This window comes from Scophthalmus maximus, chromosome 11 (genome assembly GCF_022379125.1).
Source record: "Scophthalmus maximus strain ysfricsl-2021 chromosome 11, ASM2237912v1, whole genome shotgun sequence".
NCBI lineage: Eukaryota > Metazoa > Chordata > Actinopteri > Pleuronectiformes > Scophthalmidae > Scophthalmus > Scophthalmus maximus.
Genome location: NC_061525.1, coordinates 23,447,501 through 23,470,000, shown reverse-complemented (window position 1 = coordinate 23,470,000; position 22,500 = coordinate 23,447,501). Strand labels below are relative to the sequence as shown.

The 22,500-nt window shown below is 48.4% G+C and overlaps 1 protein-coding gene across 6 annotated transcripts in view; it reads left to right on the top strand.

Annotated features, from left to right (window-relative positions):
* Positions 1-1,915: 1,915 nt before the first annotated feature.
* Positions 1,916-22,500, top strand: part of dscamb (Down syndrome cell adhesion molecule b) — a 127,616-nt gene continuing 107,031 nt past the window's right edge. For 2 of the 6 annotated variants that reach the window (XM_035623309.2, XM_047335730.1), the window contains exons 1-3: positions 2,519-2,827; positions 17,675-17,992; positions 18,860-19,006. In XM_035623309.2, the coding sequence (XP_035479202.2) occupies positions 2,785-2,827; positions 17,675-17,992; positions 18,860-19,006 (508 nt within the window). In that variant the 5' untranslated portion in view covers positions 2,519-2,784. Of the gene's footprint in view, positions 2,828-17,674; positions 17,993-18,859; positions 19,007-22,500 lie in introns of all 6 variants that reach the window. The other 4 variants (XM_047335732.1, XM_047335731.1, XM_047335734.1 and 1 more) reach the window with 3 other exon arrangements.

Sequence of the window (22,500 nt, the reverse complement as noted above, 5' to 3'; positions counted from 1 at the left end):
GTTTGTCTTTGCAGACTGTTCAAAAAAAACAAAAACTTTAATAATTTAACAACGCTGAAGGCTGAACCGAGGAAAACTGTGTGATGTACCGGACGACATTGTTTACCTGTGAGGCACGAGCATCACACACACACACACACACACACACACACACGCACACACACACAGACACACACACACACACACACACACACACACACACACACACACACACACACAGACACACACACACACACACACACACGCACACAGACACACACACACACACACACACACACACACACACACAGACACACACACACACACACACACACACAGACACACACACACACACACACACACGCACGCACACACACATACACACACACACGCACGCACACACACACACACACACACACGCACGTAGCCCTTGAGCTTTTAGTCCTTGAAGTAAATTTTTTAAAAATACAGACGTGCCCTTGAGCAACCTTTGTAATGCAAATGCACAGTAACCTCACACACGTGCAACGTCTTGACAAACGAGAAGGTTCTGAGCTCTGCGTCCTCCCTCCATGGAAACCATCACATCTCGCAATCCGCCCGCCGCTAACGAACTTACGAAGTGAAACACCAGCACGACAATAATAAAGCTCCTAATCCCCCTCTCCGAAACACAGACATGGATCTGTGACCCACTGCCCTGATTCACCCGTGTTCTCCTCACGTCTACACACTGCAACTGGTTCCAGGGTTTATCTTATGGTTCATAGGGACGGAGGAGGGACTGATCCTCTTACTCATTATTAAACTGTTGAACATATGTTTTGGTGCAACAATAGCTCCAAAAGAAAAAGGACATCTGGAGCCATTGCTGGATGAATCAAATGGAACAGAGAGAGCATATCAAATGAAATGAATAAAAAGGAGAGAGAAGCGGTTTCAAGGCTGGAACACTTTGTTCTGGTACAGATGTGACGCTGCACTGGAGAGACACTGTTCTGTCAGAGACACACACACACTACATATATGTTACTATTTCCCCGTAATCCATATTTATTTTCTTTCGTATTCGCGCCCTGATAATAAGGTTGGAGAGATCAAATAAAAAAGCGAAATGTGCTGCAGGGTTGAATAAGACAGGGTTTCACTTTGAGTTTACTCTGACGTGATCATGTGGGACGGAGCGGGAGGATGAGATGCAGAAGAGACCGAACCCCCAGCTGCTGGTTACGTCCACATCCAGTGGAACCCGAGGGGCCCGACAGGCTCCCACCACCCGACTGCTGCAGCTACACCCATGACTCCGAGGCAAAGCATTCAAATGGAAGGGTGGAGGAGGTGTGTGTGTGTGTGTGTGTGTGTGGGTGTGGGAAGGGGGGGTGGGTGGTGACTTTATTAACCCTCCACTTTCTGCAGCCACTGACAAAATGTTGCTTTTTGCAATTTTTTCGTTTCATATCCAACAACCCCCCCCCCCCCCCCCCCCCAAACAGGTGAACACAACGTGTGCGTCACTGGATGGATGGATGGATTACAGCAGAGAATTTTATCCATGACAGATTTATTATCTTGGTGCATGATGCTGAACACACACACACACTCTCACACACACACACACTCACACACACACTCACACACAGATACTCCAGGGCACCGGCGGACGGAGCCGGTAACAATCTCCGTGCGTAAAGATGTTTTCCCCGTGCAGGTGCACGCGGTGCGTCAGGTGCAGCTCATTTCCTTAGATGCAAATGCGCCGCTCAGCAGTCCCCCCCCCTCCCCCTCCTCCTCCTCCCTCCTCCTCCTCCAGCACCTTGCCCTCAGGAGTGGACCGGGAGCCGCCTCTGCTCCTTTAAGGCAATGAGGAATTAAAGCGTCTGCAGGGGGGGGGGGGTGCGGGGTGGCTCTGCGCCGCTCACGCAGTGTGTCAGTGTGGAGCAGTTGGAGCAGTTGGAGCAGCGGCAGCGGGAACATGCGCCTTCTCGCCTGTCGCCGGACGCACAGAGGCGACGAAGACGACCTGAGTCTGGAGTCTTGAAGAAGAAGAAAGAAAAAGAAGAAGACTGTTTTTTTTCATCCGTTTCTTTCCACCGGCTTCTCCCTCCCGCTTTTGCTTCTTTGCTTCTTTGCTCTTTTCAGTTATCTTTCATTTTCTACATTTTTTTTATTTTGATTTCTGTGTCCCCTCTCGAGGATGATGCGCCGGTCAGAGGCATCGGAGCTGCTGAGACATACACCTCTCTCTTCTGCAAAGATTTAGTTTAGCCACTTTCTTTTTTGTTTCGGGCATCCGCTCTGACTCAGCATCACACACACACACACACACACACACACACACACCTGGGCTCCATCACCCCCCAGCATCCTTTTTGAATAACAGGGAGCAGAAGCAGCCAAGACGCGGAGCAGAGGAGAGTAGTGAGCAGCACCAGCTCCCTCTCTCTCCATCTCTCTCTCTCTCTCTCCATCTCTCTCTCTCCATCTCTCTCTCTCTATCTCTCTCTCTCTCTCCATCTCTCTCCCTCTCTCTCTCTCTCTCCCTCCCTCTCTCTCTCTCTCTCTCCCTCTCTCTGCCCAAAGACAAGACAGTCACTGAGGCGCGTTGATGTTCCAGGCGCAAAGAGGAGAAGAAGAAAAAAGTGGGAAGGAGAAATCAAAAGTGTGAAGACATTTGCTCCAGGAAGACGGTGGCAAATGTTCAACCTCACCTCCAGCGCACAGAAGAGAGACCCAGGGAGGCACCGGTGGTCGGAGGAGGAGGAAGAGAAGAGCATAGCTTGCGGGGGGGATTGAACGGAGCAGGGCATGTGGATATTGGCTTTTATCTTCTCTCAGAGCATCTTGAATGGTGAGTCTACCATTTTTTAAATGTTTGAATTAGTTGCTCATTAAGAGAAAAAACTAAATCACTTGGTCGACATGCGGAGTGAGGTGTTGGGAGGAGGATGGAGGATGGAGGATGGAGGATGGAGGAGGAGGAGGAGGATGGAGGATGGAGGATGGAGGATGGAGGAGGAGGATGGAGGTTCACCTGTGACCCCGCAGGAGAGGGAGAGCGACGGGCGAGGCACAACCCTCCAGTCTCCGGCCCCTCACACACTTACTGTACATCCTGACACATGGGAGAGCATCATGTTGCTTATGTGTTTAATTAACCGGTTTGAATGTGTGCTTTTTTTAATGACTTGTGATCATTGCTTCATTTGCATCCAGTGAATATGATTTTTTTTGTTAATGTGATGCCTCATGTCATGATACTTATTGTGTCACAACCTTGTTTCCTCTGTGGCCCTTAGTAATAAGTGACGTATTTGATATAATGGGACATTTTGGTTTAACCCCCCTCCCCCCTCCCTCCCCCCCTCCTCCTCCACACTGAGCCATATTGTTCAAGTTCAAAGTGGCGTATAAATGAATATGATATTTTTAATATTATGAGTCGGTGATCCATCTTTTACATTTCGAAATGAACGTAAAATGAGAATATTCTCCGTCAGAATGTTGCAGCGTCTCTACGTCCAAATCCTGAACAAAATCTTTACATTATTTGTCTTTTAAATGTAGTTTTCTGGAGGCAATATGAACAATATAAGTAAAAAGAAAATACAAATGTAATGTTGTCGATGAGACATTCCACAGAGGTCACATATTTCTGTAGCTCTCAAATACACACACACAAAAAGGGGAAATACATTTTTCATTCAAACAGTCGATGGCCTCGTTCTCCAGTCAAATCCCGTTTATTCAAACGCCCAGATTTGGTTTTGCATCTTGTCTATAGTGTGTTTTCTTGCACATGTGTGTGTGCGCGCGTGTGTGTGCCGTACATGCGTCTGTCACCGTGCATTGCAGGCGTATATTTGTGTGCTCATACAGCGTAGATCTATAATCTATAGCAGAAAATTGATACAGTTTATTGCATTCACTTATTGGCCAGAGTCTCTTTCTACAGGGGAGGGATTATGGCCGACAGGGTGTGTGTGTGTGTGTGTTTGTGTGTGTGTGTGTGTGTGTGTGTGTGTGTGTGTGTGTGTGTACGAAGAAAAACAGGGGAGGGAAAAAAAGAGGGAGAGGGGAAGGAAAATGGAAACATTTCTATATAAGAAAACAAAGATGGGGATTTGTTCACGCGCTGAAACAGAATCGTGGTGTCGGCTGCTGTCGTTACCAGAAGGGTCCGGAAAAGCTGAATTCACCAAAAACAAACACACAGAAAATGGGGAATCCGCATTGAGGGGGCTGCGATATAACATGATACCGTCCCCCCCCCCCCCCCCCAAAAAAAATAATGGATTTCTCTTCTGGCGGTGGTGATAAAAAAAAGAGGCTTTGGAAAATGGATTTTGTTGTTTTTCCGCGTTGTCGCCCCCCCCCCCAGAGGCAGGCGACCCATCCGTCGGCCGGTCGGTCGGTCGGTCGGTCGGTCGGTCGGTCGGTCGGTCGGCGTGGACCCGTTGTATTGACACCGACCGTAATCTGCTGTATCTCCCTCCGTCCAGCTTGTGCTGAAACTCACAAAGGAACAATAAGGAGTCCTCATTAATCATAATCGCCGGGGCTTTGACATCAGATCGACTGCTGCTTTGCAAAGATTGTGTCCGTTTACTGCACGAGGGATTAGTGAGGAGGCCGGTGGCAGGCGCCTGATAGGGACGGAGCAGGCGGCGGCCACGGCGACGTCCGCAGACGTGACACTTTTTGTGTTTTCGTCGTTTTTTCCCCCCGGGACGTGTATTTATGACTTGCTGTGTGTGCATTGTCATTTTATTTAATTTTCATTTCACTGTACAGCAGCTGAGCCGTAAGAGCTTCGTCCTCTGCGGCTGGATGTTTTGTTGATTATCTTGAAAACGAGGCGGCGGCGACTGAATGAACGAATGAATGAATGAATGAATGAATGAATGACCTTGTAGATATAGACGCACATGCAGCACAGCGATTGGATTCCAGACAATTCTCGCTGTTCCCCCCCCCCCCGAGTTGGGCCTATCACACGCTCACTGGGCCTGTCTCTATGGTAACCTCCGTCACGGGTGTCAAGGGGCTGTGTCCGGAAACACTCACTCTAGACGGGGTAGAAAACTATGAGGTGTTGTTGTTGTTGTTGTTGTTGTTGTTGTCGTCGTTGTCGTCGTCTTCGTCGTCTCCGCGGCATAGACGATCTTCAACACCACTCGGATCTCTCCCAGTCCGTGGTGGGGGCCCGTTAGCATCTCGGTGCTCGTCTACTCTTCTTTTGTCCCACAGTGTAGAGTATGATGAATCAGACGCCACAACAAAATGGCAGACGCAGGGATTAATTGTGGACTGTGCTCACGAATGATTTTGGCCCAGAAGTTCTTGACGAGGAGCTAATGGCCTCCTGTCGTAGCGAGGTGATGAGTGGCCTAATGGCAAAAAGAAGAAGAAGAAAAAAGAGCCGCTGTTCGCTTGTGTTCAGCTCAGTGAACTCCTCTCAGCGAACCGATTTTGAAATGAAGACAGGACAGAAAAAAATAGATTCACAACTGCACAATGTTCACAGAATCTCAGTTTTCTTAATTGACTTCATCGGGAAAAGAAAGCAAAGACATGAGCTACAAAAAATGATTAAAAAAATGTTAAAAAGTACACATTTGAAACTTCTTATAATCTAATTATGACATTATGTTTGCTGTTGCCCCGTGCCTGTCGGAGTAGAATCTATAAATCCAGTCATCAGCACCGGAGAGGAAACATATCAAACATCTCTGGCTGAAAGTCGCCTCCAGGCAAAAAAACCCCATCAAGCTAAACTGGCCCGTTCAGGTATAACGAGACGAGGCGTCTGATTGGTAGACCTGCCGCTCGCGACTTAGAAGTGGACTTACCGCTTTTTTTTTTCTTTAAATGAACGTTTACTAACGCAGATCAGCGGATCACGCAATCAAAAATGATTTGATCTCAATTAGCCGCGACCTTTCCGGAGGGTAGAAGGCAGATCCACTCTTGCGGAGCCTCTTCAGCGCTGGTGTAACTCACCGTGCAGCAGAGCAGCTGCCAGCATCCGTTAGCCTGCCAATTCTACATGACCCTACATTATTAGCAGCCTGGAACGCTGGATGGAAACGCTAGCGGGACCGGGGGCCGCTGGTGAGATGGATTGAACTTGGCTCCGAGTACAGAAAGGGGAAGGGGGCGAAACTGGCGTTTGCGTGGTGATAAATCTGCATGAGGGGCGACGAAGGCAGCGCCCCGACGGGAGCCCCGTTCTGTTGGATCCGAGGCCATTCCCAAGCGTGAGACCGTCCAAAGATCAGCGGTGCAGCCGGTGCGCGTGAAACCCGACCAGCCTCGCGGCCGCACACACTCGCAGCCGTCAGTCTGTTTGCTAATCACCAATTAGGGGTTTGGCTGCAGGAGAGCGTGTGTCGGAACTCGGGGAAAAATTAAATCAGCCCATGAAAACACACACAGTCGAGCGATGGATCGTCCCGCGCAGTCTCGCGCTGATATAAATATCTAATGGGCTAAATTAAGTTTACAAGCTCCACTTAACTCGCCCGCGCTCACTCTGTGTGAGTTATAAGACTATAAGACAGTTTGTCGACTCACATTTTGAACTCTGTGAGCGCGATTCCAGTGGAAAGGGGCTGCTATAATGTTGTGTAATGGGACACCCTGATATGTGATCATAATAAATATCCCCCAGTTCATACATCCATGCTGAATAATGAGGGCTACTCCACTGTTACTGTACCTCCTTGAGCCTGTCTCGCTCTCTAATTAGGAACAAGCCTCGGCGACTCGGTGTGTGTGTGTGTGCGAGTGCGAGTGTGTGTGTGTGTGTGTGTGTGTGTGTTCGCGTTGCGTCTCACCCGATGTAAAATCTAATTACCAATCACACTGTGTCTGTCTGGATTCCGCTGAATCAGAGGTGTAATTGTGCAAAGCCCCGCCGTGTAAAACATCTCTTGCATTAAAATGTTAACGATATCATTTAGCATCTGCAGGGACGAGCAGGGGAAAAAAAGCCCCCGGCGCCCAGATGTCGGCGTCTGATCATGCGTGCAAAGTGGGGTTGTAGTAATTCACTCCGCACCTGTCAGGGCCACATGTTGTATTAACGTGCGGCTCCGCACAGGAAACCCGTGGTGGGAGGAACTGACGTGAAAGGTTTTGATTGACAGTTTGAAACGGACAAGGGGCGTTTTCACACCGGACTTGTTTGTCTCAGTTTGGTCCGAACCAAAGTTGCAGGTGTGAAAGGTTCCTCGGACCAATGGAACAAAGTTTGGTACGACCCAAAGAGGTGGTCTGGCTAAAGAAAAGACGATGATGGTATCCATCTGTGGCGTTGCGTTATTGTTTGCTTGCTTTTCCATTGGTCTCCACTTTCATTCCACCAACAGGTGATGATCTTGAATAACATGAGGAATGAGGAGCGGACGGCTCCGTGTGTTCACTGGCTAATGGCTGCTACCTCGCTGGCGTGGATCAGTCCTGTGGGGTCTGTGGAGATTCTCATTCATCCAGGATCCACGAAGGTGTTGAATCTGGAGCAACTGGATTGTTCGTAGTTTCTTGAGGACGTTTCGCCTTTCGTCCAAGAGGCTTCTTCACTTCTAAGTTGTGGTGAATCCCAGAGTAACGCCTAATGCGGAAACAAACGACTCTAGCTAGCGTCCTTGCGACAGTTTCACAGACAGACGTTCAAACGGTCCTGAGCATTAACAAACAGAGGTTAGACCCCTGAGACCATATCTCAGTAGGACCTGAAGAGGCCTCTTGGATGAAGCTGAAACGTCTCTGAACAACCAAGTCCAGTTGCTCCTCCACCTCTGGACGTGGTTTGACCTAGTGGATCTGGATCCGTCCACATTGCGTCTTGGCTCCACCTTACACCTGTAGTTTCATGTGGTCAGATTCTATCTGATTGTGATCTAAACATCCGAAACAAGGAATGGGTTTATTGTTTCAAGGAGGCTCGTTTGCTCAAATTGACTAGATCTGAAATTCATGTAAATAAAGAAAACGTGTCCGTCTCCACACTAATTTAGTAAATATAAATTGTTTTTGTGTATTTATAAAGTCGGTGTACTTTACTGACTTGCTTACCTGCAGCCCATGCAGCGTACGTACCGTCGACTGTGCCCACCGGGGTGTGAGCTCCCCACCCAAAGCTGTTGTTCAGTGTGGAGGACAGGCGGCAGGAAGCTGTGATGAGTTTGCCATCCATCAGCCACCAAGACAAACAATCCGCGCTGGACCTCATAAATACTGCCTCCTAATCCAGTCCTCCACATGCCAGGGCCGGAGCTTTGCACCTCCACACACTCCGAGGCCCGAGGCTGAATTGATCCCCGGACTCGGGCCGGGGCGTGATGCATGACCCCCCCCCCCACCCCCCGACACATCTACCGCTGTGTCTCGCTGCCTTTGAGCTTTTGCTCTTCTTCCTCATTATTCATGGACTTCTTCTCCTGGCCGACGTTTCTATAGAGGAGGTGAAATATCACACGTTCCTTCGAACCTTTCTGACCTCCATCCAACCATTTCATCTTTTCTGCTGTACATTTTCTAATCCACGTGTTGAGATCAGATTATTTGCGTCATTGCATTTTGTTGAGAGAGATGTGTCACCAGCGAGTCTGATGCTCCGCACGTCGGAATCTGAAAGTGGGCTGAGGGAGAACGCAGGAGGCAGAGCCGGATGGACGGAGTGACACAAAGACAAATGGCTCCAGCTCAGTTTCTCGACGCTGCTTTTTTTTTTTTTTTTTTTTAAACCTGGCACAGATGCTAAGATTTAAGACCAAGTTGGGGGGGGGGGGGTTATTTTTAGACTGCCATTTTTTAAAGCGCTGTCATCTTGTTGGAGTTGAGGTAAGAGTGTGTGTGTGTGTGTGTAAAGTGGGGGCTTTCATTGTGTGTTTGCTGGTGTTTATGTGGCTATGCAAGTGCCTATATACATAGGGAGGCGTGTGGTTTGCACAGTGTGTGTCCTTGTGTGCATGTGTTCCTTGTGTGTGTGCGTGTGTGTGTGTGTGTTTGATTGGGGGAGCCGGGTGGGTGGGTCAGGGTGTGACACGGAGTGGAGCCGCCCGAGTCTGATTTATGTCCTTCCAACCCGCTCATCGATCCCCCTTCGGCCTGGTGTGAGGCTGAGTGCGCTGTCAATAACCTTAGCACTTTGTGGTATATTCCTAGAATTCCCCGACCTCCTCGACTCAGACCGAGGTGTGATGCTGCAGTAAAGCCATCTTGACCAGGATCAGATTAGAAGGGCACGGGGGGGGGGTGGGGGGGTCGTCGTGAGCCGTGAGTGGATCCTTCTGCAGCCGAGGAGCCGCTGGAGGAAATGGAGAACAGGGAGTATGGTTCGGACAAAGGGGAGGTTCATTTGGACGGAGGGGCCCCTGGAAACATGTCGCCGTTTAGGTGTCCCCGCGGACTGTTGCCAGGACGAGCTCTATTATGCGTTGCTCTCTATCTCCAGGACCATCCATCCGCACAAGTGATTATGCTAATTCATGTTTGATCAGATGATTAAATTAAAACCCGATTCATCCCGAAGCACTAAACGCCTTGAATATATTTGTATCCGGCCTCGGCTTCGCACGGCCACGTATCCCCACCGGTGTCCCGGCCGCTGGAGGAGAGGACGACCGGGGAGCAGAGGGAAGAAACGGAACAAACCAAATATATATATATATATATGTATATCTGTGGCACATAGAGACGACGGCCTGTAATAAAAGAAGCCGGGGGCTGTGTGTGTTGGGGGGAGGACGAGAGATTCAGAGAAACAAGGAAAAGGAGGAAATAATTGTGTGTGTGTGTGTGTGTGTGTGTGTGGGGGGGGGGGGGGGGGGGGGTGCTGAAGGGAGCCGTGCTGTGGTCCCTTAAGTGTTGAATAAACATGCTTGGTTTAGGGAAATGGCTGCGATAAATGTTTAATATGATAAGTCCATAAAGACGGTCAAATGAGTCTGGAGTATTAAAATGAACGTGGCACGCAGCAGCAGCTCCAGAGGAGGGGGGGGGGAGGGGGGGCTGATAATGGCAGGCAGCAGAGCTAACAGGATGAGAGCAGCCAGCTGCTGTGACATCAACATTAACACACTCCACCAGCTGCTGGTCACAGGCGTCTCCTGGACAAATCAGGGACAGTGGTGCATATTCAGAGGGTCTGCCACGGCCCGTAATGACATTAACGCCCGGTTCGACGTCAGCGGCAACGAGAGCGGCCGGATATGAAGAGCGTGTTTTTGCAAAGTGAAGTTCATGCTGTGAGCGTGGAAGGAAATCACTTGTAAGGTTGTGATTAAAAAGGGTTTTGACAATCGTATACAACATTCTGTAAAATCAAGCAGCATTAGAAGAATTAACATCACTGCAGTGAAATGAATCAAAAAGACAAAGTTCCCAATGTCCAAGAGCAAGACCGTCGCCTAGAAATTATATTTCATGTACAGTACAACCCATCTGGGATTTGTGAGACCTTTGCTTCCACCTGAACTATGATTAATATCTATATCTGACGACTCACACAGTGATTTCACTCGACATGTCGATAAAGTGTTGACCGACAGCTTCCGTCCATTCGATGCAAAGAAGCTCGGTTCATGTTCGTACGTGTTGAGACTCTGGCGGCACTCTGGCCATTTTAATCCAATAGACTTTTTGTAAAATTCATCTCATTCTGTTTGTGCGTTGAAAAAATAAATGTAGACATCACAACATGACTCCGCGACACCTTATGAGACGTGCCAGCTGAAGACGCTACGCCTCGTGGTTAGCGTCCGTCTGCCATACCCGAGGCTCTCAAAGAAATCAACAACAAACAATCCTTCTCCAAAAGGGCGTACTGCCCCTTTAGGGTTCGAGAAAAGACTGTGGTCTTAGTTAACTACAGTCAAGTCAAAATGGACCTGAAGCTTAATTAGGTATACCCATAAGATGTCCGGCAAACCAAATAAGTAGCATGTTGACATAGTTTCCAGGGGACAGGGAAGCTTATAGCTACCATGACATGCTTGCTTACATTAAAGGGGCAGTAAGCGATTTTTGAGAAAGATTATTTGTTGTTGATTTTATTTTGGACCGCACCGGTCGGGTATGAGAGACGGACGTGCTAACCACGAGGCCGAACCCCTGAGTCGTAGCATCTGTCGCTAGCACGTCTCGTGAGGTGCGGTCCGCACCACAACAGCTAGCGGACCTTGAGGAGATATTGGCGGATATTTACAGAAAAGAGTAATGGATTAAAATCACTTACTGCCCCTTTAATTTGACAATAAACTATCGAGTTGAGGCACTTGCAGGGCCAAGGCAGGATCATATTTTGGGCTTCACTTCGTTGAGGAAGGTGTGTCACGGCCGGAGCGAACCAATCCAGGCGACGGCACAAGTGAAATTAAAAAAGGTCCTTGAGGCCTCGGAGTGTCGGCGTCAGGTCGTTCTCCTCAGCAGCCGGACCCTCCTGGATGTGGTGTCACCGCCGCCGTCGTGCAGGTGGACAGCGGCCATGTTGAGCGACCCTGGTGAAGACCCTCAACCTTAATGTCCGGGGACGTAATGAGGTTGGTTGTCCGGTTGGGCAACATGTCTACGTTGCCTTCGCCAAATGAACGAGGAACGCTGCTGCTTAATCGCGTTACCCGGAGAGACGGTGTGCGTCGACAATCAGATTAGTTGGCCGGGGCGATTCGATTTACGTCCACTCAATGAGACGCATTTTCGGTGTAATTGTAAATTACAAAGAGTCTCAAAGGATGGAAGTTTACGTTGTTCAAACTTTATAGTTGCAAACAGGTACATTGGCAACGCACGCGTCCTCCAGATCACAGCGTACTGTACGTCATCGTGGCGACTGTATCACTGACGAACTGCTGCTGCAAAACTGAGCTTGAGTTATGACCTGAAGTTAGTGTATAAAAATGATTTGACATCTTTGTACGGTATAAATATATGTATTTGTATCCCAGGAAACTGGGCAGCCCGCTCGTAGTGGATGTACAGTATTCGTTTAAAAAAGTGGTTTTACTACAAGAATGAGAAGTGTTTTACATTTCTAGTGTATGTTATCCTCGATATTATTTTCAAATCAAATCAAGTCATATATGACAATGCTACACTTACCTCATATTCACCTTAATCTTACACTGTTTGGGTTTGACAGTGATTCCGTTTTACTGTCTATCATCTTTCGTTGAGGGTGATGTGGCCATTTTCCTTCTCTTCAAGATCTCAGACTGGACTTTACAACAAATCTAATATCGATATACATCACACCTGCATCATGTGACACATTTTATTGCGATGTAAAGTAAATACATGACCTCTTTGGTTGTTGTGATCGGCACCGTACCGTACAAACACCAGGCTGCCGTCGAACACAACACAGTTACTTCATGTGGCAACGCACCAATGTTGCACCTCGCTGGAATAAAATCATCCATCAAATATATTTATAAATATATTTTTCCTTTTTGTCGAAGGGATTAGCATTAGCTTCCTATAAATACTTGGTTAATTATCTGTGGGAGAGGCAGCAGCTCGTCGCTGCTCTGCTCAGATCTTTGGTCAATTTTATTCCAGGTGTTGAGATTCTAAATGATGTTTCATGAGGTATAGACGCACAGCAAACATACAGTATCGCTTTAAATGTAATCAGACTTCATGACAGTCGTGGGGTTTCCCCCTCCAGCCTCCTTGCTGTTGCAGTTATTAGATTTGTACAATATAGTGGAATTTTTATTATTTATTCATCAGCAGCAGCAGCAGCAGAGGGAGCTGCTCTCATCAGATCCTCTCGCATGCACTCATCATCATCATCATCGTCATCATCAGCATCATCATCATCATCATCATCATCATCAGCATCAGCATCAGCATCATCATCATCATCATCAGCATCAGCATCAGCATCATCATCATCAGCATCAGCATCATCATCATCATCAGCATCAGCATCAGCATCATCATCAGCGGCAACATAATTTAGACATCAATGTCTTTATCGCTCAGTTTTTACGAACTGAGAAACAGTCCAGGGTTTATTTTCCCTCTTGATGAGACACAGCGTCCTCTGAAAACAGACCGGGGGAGGAAGGAGGAGGCTCATCTGCTGTGGCGGCGGGCGGGGGGCCTCGTTTCACTGCGGCCTGCCCCCTCGTACACATCAGAGGACGGATCTGTCGGAGTGCATCAGCCGCCCGCGTACAGCCCGACCCTCTCCACTGTCACAGCACTGCTTAATATTCATGAGAGCAAATTGCAAGACGGTCGTTTATCTTAGCGCGGGCGCTGTATCGCCTCCGGGCAGATCGGATCAGATCAGTGGAGCAGCGCTCCCTCGCACTGGACCGCGCGGCCCTCCGTCGTCTGCCTTGTCCCTCGGACGTCGGGTTCAAGGACGTCGGTATTAGATCGAATGGAAGAGAAGATTCTCGTACTCTGTACTGGAAATTTTGGGGTCACAAACAGGTCAAAGTGAACGAAGCAAACGTCCAACCAGGGCTGGTGCCCGTGAACCCCACGGAGCCAGGAACAGAACGATCTCCGCACGGCCCCGGCAGAACTCGCCCCGAGGGCACGGAGCAGAGAGCGGCTTTAATTACCCAGGGTTCCCTGCTGTCACTTTGTCCCCGTGAGGCACGCGAGTTCACCCGCCCCCCCCCCCCCCTGCCAACAACTCAGACAATGGCTCTGCTCGCTCCACACATCCAACACCGGCGCCCCCTCGGATCAATCCCACCGCCTCCGTGATCCTGTCTGTTCTCGTGTCAGACGCTGGTCACCACAGGAGCCGGCGGCTGCGCAGAAGACGGAATGTGAAACTATGGAATGAGTTAGATGGGTCGTCACCAGGGTCCCACGTGGAGGAGGAGGAGGAGGAGGAGGAGGAGGAGCAGCAGGAGGAGGAGGAGGAGGAGGTGGCATCACTGCAACTCTGAGCATCAGGCGTCTGAGCAGCAGCTTCAATAGTTGGAGCTGTAAATACAGAAGTGGGACCACGTGGTGAAAGAGCCAGTTGGCTAGTTAGAGACTCGGGCATTGATTTGCACGTTGACTTGAATGAAGCGCCCCAGTGGCACTGAAAGCAAACTGTCACGGCCCGTCACTCTCACCACTCCGTCAGCGGATCGGCTCCGTGGTGCGACGGATCACAGTCGCCTGCGACGACTGAACCGCGGCTATTGTTCGTCGCGTTGTGCGGTAACTCTGTGGGAGCGTTCTGATATATACACATTTACATATGAAGGTGTAAATGATGTGAAAACAGTTCATCACGTTTAACACTATTCTTTGAGATATATCTGTTCCACAAAGATGAAATGGTTGGTATCACAAAACAAGCCTCATGTTACCGTCTTCAGTTGTAAATGACAGGGAGACGTCTGATTCTGTTGCCAGGCAGTCACAGTATGTATTTACAGAACTGTGCAGTTGTCATGCAGATGCAGAGCTTCACGATTGTTGTCGGAGAAAAGAGCCGTGGCGTTCTACAGAAAGTCAAATAAACCCCCGACTCAAACGTGAGGTGTTTTATATTTAACACTGAGAAACAGCCAAGTTCAATCTAACACAATCTGCATTTACACACGTTCATGTTTCAGTTTTTTGAAGACCACCGATGCAGCTTTGTGTAACGTTCATGGTTCAAACGCTCCGACGCTTCTGAGAGGGTAAAACACGTCACTGACACTGGGACTCGGGCAGGTTTTAGGATGCAAATGCACTGACCACTTGTTGATCTGTGCAACGAACCAGCAATCTGCTGGATATTGAGCTCCTCTTGTGATAAATACTTCTGACATCATCCACGCTCTCCGTTTTTCCTGATAGAGCGTCAACTTCATCAGTTTTTTCGTAACAACTTTCACGGCTCTCATTAAAAATGTTTTCAGCTTTTTTTCTTTTCAGCAATAATGCTATAAAAACCCTCGTACGTGACCTGGCCACCATCAACCATCAACTATCTGTTAAACACAGCGTAACATTCAGCTGCTGAAGAGACAGATATTTCTTTCAGGAGTTGGTGGAGACCAAAACTGAGCTGAAAGAAGAGCGACAATTGGACTTCAATTCATCTGATGATCAGATGATCGACTCCAAATCAAAGTTATTGCTCAGTATCAACTGCCATCAAGTTTGCTGTATCAGATTTAAACATTTTGGTGACATAGTTCTCTTTATGTTTGTCTTTTAAAATAATTTCTAAAGTGTGCAAATATTTAAGATCTCAAAATGAAGAAACAGTGAATGTTTGTGGTGCAGTGTATTTAAACTTTGTACTCACATCATCACAGTAGACATTGTGAAACACCAGCAGTTCACTTGATGTAAAAAAGTCTAAAAAAAGATAAATATTAACAGTTATTATTACACTTGCATTAATAATGCTGCTGCGTTTGTCGGCTGTACGAACCCCAGAAGACAATTACAGGAAGTAGCAGTTTTAAAAGTGAAGAAAAGGTGATTCGAGTGGTTTAAATGAAGCAGCTTCTTTCCTCCTGCCCGTCGCCCCGACGACATCCCCTCAGTGAAATCATCACAGTCAATTATAGATGCGTTATAATGCATTATTGAGCAGTGTCATTTAATTCTCCTTTTGCGGTTGAGCTCATGAGAAATGAGGCCAATCTACTGATGTCCTCTCGGGCGACGTGCAGCGAGTGGGTTTGTCGGGGCCGCGACCCGCGATGAACTGAACCTGCGTCACTGGACCGTCGTGGTCCGACTCCTCGAGTTCAGTCAATTAGGAAAAAAAGGAGAGTAGCGGCAGTGAGACGCTCCCTTCCACCACAGTCCATGTCTTCTCTTGATTTGAATTCAATCAATCTCACGATCACTCAGCCGGCTGAATCGAGTTGCTCACACGTACTTTTCATATGTGGAATATAGAGGAATATCTCAACAGCCGCGGCATAAATCCGAATCCAATATCTCCGATGCCCGCACACTTGTTTGATCGACGTCTCTCTGTAACGTATCAATTAACATGTTGGCATCAAACTTTCGTCGCTGCGTTATTTTTAAAATGAAGGGAATGTAATTATTATTATTTTTATAAATGAGTCTTTATCATTTACTCTGAGCACCGTCCGTGAAGGGGTCACAGACCGGACTCCCCCTTGGGCTCCAGCCTGCAGTCACCGAGCACTGAGAACACTGAAGAAGAAGAAGAAGAAGAAGAAAGAATGAATCAGAATCTAATATGACTTTGATGTATTATTTTCATCTTGGCCACAGACCCACTGAGAACCTGCAGCACACGATCACATCACAATTCTTAAAAGATTCAAATTGCCTCAAACTTTTTGGGACGTAAGATACTGGACAGGAGAAAGTTCCTCTGCTGGCAGTGTACTTTATTTACTTCTCTTCATATATATATATATATATATATATATATATATATATATATATATATATATATTCTGTGTTACGTTTCCTCATAGCCATCATCAGAATCTTTCACAACACGGTAATGCGCGTGGGCAGATATCTGTCAGTCAGTCCACATGATGGAATATGTCTCTACAAGAATGCATCTGCCGGTTCCTGCAACACCAGAGAGCGGAGAGAGTTGTTTGCATTTCGCAAAAGGTTGCAAACGGCCGTCTCTCCGAGATGTCAACGGACTCGCGTGGGAGAAAATTGCTGCAGTATTGATCTTTGAGTGCGCTAATAATTTTCAATGAGCATTTCTCATTTGCAGCAACAGAATTGTGCAATGTGGACACACACACACTCACACACACACACTCTCACACACACTCACACACACTCACACACACACTCACACACACACACACACACACACACTCACACACACACACACACACGCACACACTCACACTCTCACACACACTCACACACACACACACACACACACACACACACACACACACACACACACTCACACTCACACACACACACACACTCACACACACACACACACACACACACACACACACACACACACACACACACACACACGAGCAGGTCACCAGCAGCGGAGGGAGAAGCAGTGGAATTGTCTGCAATTTGAGACCTTGTTAGGAATTTATGAAGTGCTAAAATGTTTTCTCCCCCGGGAGGCTGCGCGCCAGCTGCCAGTGCCACTGGTAGCCATTTAGCGCCGGGCCTCTGGGCTCGCCACCCGGCTGGGATGGCGAGCGAGATGCACGGGGACACACGCACAATCATTTTCTGCCCGAAATGCATCAAAGCAAACACCAAACAGACGCATGCAAACAAACATCTGCTCGCTTCGTCACGCAGAAATCAGAACAGCTGTAAATTAGTCTGAGGCTAAACGGTCCAGCGTTGACGTTCATGACCTCCTCTGCTCCTCAAACTGCGTTCAGCGCCGCTCTCTCCGTTGTGATCTGAGCGTGGATGTGATCAAGGCGGCTGACCTTCTTTCATAATTAATAGTAGTTTATGTTAATTCAATGTTTCCCCCCGAAGTCCCGGGGATAGGAATACGGCGATGAATCTTAAAACGACGCTTACAGCGAGCGATGTTTGAGGAATATTAATGTGTTTCTATTTGAAAAAAACAAAAGGGTTTGTCTTCTCTGGTCCTGATTACACATTTGTTGCTTCAAAACTTTCTTTGCAAGACTTAAAATGTGAACAAGATGCATTGAAGTGCCAATAAGCAAACGCATAACCACAGAGACCTAATAAGAAAAACGCCTTGTCTTTGTCTCTCTCGCAGTTTTCAGTGAGGACCTACATTCCAGCCTATACTTTGTCAATGCATCTCTGCAAGAGGTAGTATTTGCCAGCACCACAGGGACCTCGGTGCCCTGTCCGGCCGGGGGCGCGCCGCCTGCCTCGCTGCGCTGGTACCTGGCGACCGGCGAGGAGATCTACGATGTGCCGGGCATCCGCCACGTCCACCCCAACGGAACCCTGCAGATCTTCAACTTCCTGCCGTCGAGCTTCAGCAAGCTGATCCACGACAACACGTACTACTGCACTGCCGAGAACCCCACGGGCAAGATCCGGAGCCAGGATGTCCACATCAAAGCGGGTGAGTCCGTCACAGGGGATCGACGAGCGCAGCCGAAGGACTTGTAGCTGTCGGGGTGGGCGATGTGGTTGTAGAAGCACAATGGGTTTCCAAAAGTCGTACGACATCATGGATCTTTGGCAAAAGTGCAAAAGCTCAAAGCGATGGAAGCATGAGTTCAGTTACGATTGATCCAAGTCTGATGGATGGATATCGTGCATCATGCTGCGTTCACTTGCCCGTCCTAAGATCCTTCTTCCCATTAGTGAAGTCGGAATTACGAGGATGTCACGTTCAAGTGCAAAATGGCTGATGTCATAACTTTGCACGGCGCTAACAGAATATAGTCTGTTTGTTATGGATAGAAATAATCTACACGGATTAAAATGAACAGCTAATACTTGTTGCACTGTTAAAAACAAAAGATTCCTGTCGCCCCAACTCGGGAACTCGGGTATCAAAAGTATCCCAGAGTTTCCTCCGCTCGTCATTTACAACCTGAGGGGGCGTTCATGTGCAATGTCCAAGTCGGCAACTCGTATTTACCGTAATTCTGATGACCACATGAAGGCAGCGTTAGATACGGGATCGGAAAGATCAGCTGAACGCATGTCTCCTCCGTCAACAGCAATGGTGGCCAAGCGTCATGGGTATTACAGTATTCAGACCCGTCCACCTTGCTGAAAGAAAACATTGAATGAGGTAGAAACAGTTTGGAGCCGGTGTCCCCTCCCCCTTTGCGACTATGTCCTGGTTCTGTCGGAGATTCCGTTTGCTCTTCCACCTGTTTGAAGTATTCCCAGATGAGAACTTGATCCATGCGTCCAAATCCTCTCCCCCCCCCAAAAATGGATTCCTCATGTGTTCATGCTTCTTCTTCCTGGACAGTGTCACGGGAACCCTACACGGTCCGAGTGGCCGACCAGAAGGCTATGCGAGGCAGCGTAGCCGTCTTCAAGTGCATTATCCCGGCTTCCGTCGAGGCCTACGTCACGGTCGTATCATGGGAGAAGGACACCGTCTCCCTCAGCTCAGGTAAGGACCGGGGACATTTGTGGGTTCACTTTTGGCCTGCGGCGTGACTCACGTGGAATATGTCGAAGGTGAAACGCCAGCGTCAAAGGGGCAGTAAGCGTGTCTCTCTTTGTTGTTGTTGTTGTTGTGATTTTACTGCTCTGGCCGGGACGCGACCCCGCGACCTCGGGTATCCGGGAGTCCGACGCGCTAACCACGCGGCCCAAAAAAAGCGCGGGGTTTGCATCGCCACCAGCTAGCACGCCTCTCAACGTGTTGACGGGTGCATGACGCACCATGCAGTGTCGCGTGGTGCGGTCCGCACCATCTTTTCTGCTTTCGATTGACAGAGCCTGGGCTGAGCCCAAAACACAGATGGGTTTTTTCCCGGCGCACGCACACAGAACCGACAGCTGACGGACCATTTGTACAAAACGCTTATTGCTTTAGAAATCGCTTAGCGGCCCCTTTAATGGTCAGAAGGTTTCAGTTATTAAAGGGCTGTTTTTCAAACTCTGGCAATGACAAATGTGTGAGGTGAAATGTTTGACGGAGCGAGAGAGAGAGAGAGAGAGAGGTGTGTTTCCTTCTCTTGGCTGTTGATCCAAGCGCCCTCCCCTCCTCCCTCCCCCCTCCCCTCCCCGCTCTTCTCTTTGGACACCGTGTTCTGCTTCCCTCTGACTCATCTTCTTACCTGTTGTCGTCCTCGTCTTCCATCACCGCGGCTCGTCTGCAGCTCGTCCTCTCACTCGCCAGAGGAGGTTGATATCTGTCACGTAGGATCACCGAGCCTCCCTCTCTCTCTCTCTCTCTCTCTCTCTCTCTCTCTCTCAGCCAAACTCCATTTTGAGTCCAGCACGGGGTAAAGTGGAACAGTTCACGCGGCGTCATTGACCCAGTTAACCCTCCCTGTCTGAATCCGGTGGCGCAGCGTGATAGCGCGAAGACGCCAGAACGTTCTGGCGGCTGGGTTTTTATTTATTCATTTATATTTGAAACTCCGGTTAAACGGGATGCTCATCTCTCTGATTGCTCCGCGACGGGGCGTTCAGGGACCTGTGAGTGAGCCACTTGACGTCATTTGACTGAGGGGCAGGAATCTGGGACGGTTGTTTCGGTGGCATTTTCAAAAACGCGTCCGCTCGAGCGCGGAGATGCGTCCTCTGATCCGTGCCGGCGGACCTACTGGAGGTTACTCAAGTGACTCACTCGCCGCGAGCTGCCGGTTGAAGTCGTCGCCTTAACGGCACGGAGAGCGGACGGATGCGATCTCGTTCTGTGAATGACTCGGAGATGATGTTTCCCTGTTCGATATGAGGATGAAAGTAATGTCACATATCTCCTCTGTGTCAAATATGTCTGTCTTTGCTAATCATCTCTTAAATCGTCTCTTATTTTTTGATATTACTACAGATATAATTCATTTCAATGTCTCCGTCATGCCATTCATCGTTCAACAAATTGGAACGCTTGTTTCTTCCACTTGTGATCGGCGTGATGGATCGATTGATAGATCGTCTCGTACTGGATCCAGAAACATGAAGTATATCACAACATATTGTTCATCAACACGTCATGGTGCTATATGAGAAGATGAAAACCAAAATCGAAGCGTTAGACTTTGAACGCTGTAGTTGGGACTTTTCTGGAGCGGATGTGATCGATCGACCGCCTCCTCCAGGATCAACAGATAATGAATCAGTCACATTTTTTGGGGGAATCAAGATGGCGACGAAACGCTGGTGTTAGTATCTAAATGTGAATAATTTCTCTTTTTCTATTGTCTTGTCTGTGATATCACCTTTAAGATTCGAGCTGGCAAGACGTTTCAAGACGCCACCTGCGCTACGGGACGTTTACCTGAACCCTGTTCGCTATGAATCATCTGCTCTGCGTCTTCAGTCAAAGGTCGAGTTGGTCTGAATTCAAGCGACTCAGTGAAATGCAACGAAGCGACGCGCCTGCGCGCGCAAAAACAGGTTTTTATCGCGGGCAGCGTGCCGCGGCTGCTCCGGTGCTTTGTTTCCCTTCTTCGCAAAGTGGTTCAAAGAGAACAACGGTGTACCGGACCGTCCGTGGACGTATTTGCGGCGGCGGGGGCGAAGTCGCTGTCAGAAGCATGAGCACACGGTCAAAATCACTGCTGCTCCGCCATGAATATTTGATGGGCGGATTCTGATGCATGAGCGGATTCACTTCGCACCGTTATGGAGAGGGTGTGTTTACTCCGGGAGGGGATGGAAGGACGAGTGTGTGTGTGTGTGTGTGTGTGTGAGCGTGTGTGTGTGTGTGTGTGTGTGTGTCTTGACGATGGCAACCAGGTGCAGTTTGACCCAGGTTTTTTCCCACTCCTTCTCCAGCGCTTGTGTTCTGCTCTTTGTTTTTTTCTCCTATTTCTTCTTCTTCTTCTTCTTCTTTTTTCAATTTTTCATGAAAGAGAAGACTCAGGTCTCAGCGGACACAAAATAACGCTTATCCCGAAGCCGCGCTGAATTATTAATCGCAGGTTGTTTCTTCTTCTTGTTGGGAGCGGTAGCATCAAGCGCTCTTCCCTACCCCTTTGCATCGCGATGTGAGGAGGAACAGTCGGCGCTCGAGATAGTTTCTCTCAAATAGATTCTTCAAAGAAAACAACCAGGAGGATGTTGACACTGGAAAAAAAAAAGGATCAGAATCAGGCTGAAGATGATAATTTTGATTAACTTGCACAGTTTTAGATTCTCTGTCACATCTGCACCTCTGACCGTGTCGGCTCCTCTGAATATTGGTGCAGAGCTAAAGAACCTTTTGAATATCTGGCGATTCACATTAAACGGTCAGAAAAGAGATGCATAATTACAGACCAGGGGTTTGTTCGGTCTGTCCTTAATTAAACATCTGTGATTGAAAAGTTAATTACAATATGAATCCCCTCTCAGAGCGAGCGGCTGCTTTGTAGTCCTCATCTGAAGCGGCAGTTCTTTTTCTCTTTTCTTTCGCTCCCCCCTCCCTCCTCAACGAGAGCTCGCCGGGGTCCGAACGTTGCCACTAACATTACCATTAACCTCCTCATGGATTGTTGTTCTTTCAATGGGTCTCGCAGCTTTTTTTCAAACGCCCGGCGATCCTCCGCGCCGCTTCTGATGAACAATTGACAGAGATAACAGAGAGATGAAAGAGGAGGGAGAGAAAAAGGAGTAGAAGAGGAGGACGAGCTGGATTTTATATGGACGGACCATGTGTGTATCTGGTTATGTTTTTTACATGCCGCCGTGTTTGCATGTCAAGTGGCCTCGGTCTTGAAAAGAGGACGGAGCTGGGACGGAGTGTGTGTGTGTGTGTGTGTGAGTGTGTGTGTGTGTGTGTGTGTGTGTGTGAGTGTGTGTGTGTGTGTGTGTGTGTGTGAGTGTGTGTGTGTGTGAGAGAGTGTGTGTGTGTGTGTGTGTGTGTGAGTGTGTGTGTGTGAGTGAGTGAGTGTGTGTGTGTGTGTGTGTGTGTGTGTGTGTGTGTGTGAGTGAGTGTATGTGTGTGTGTGT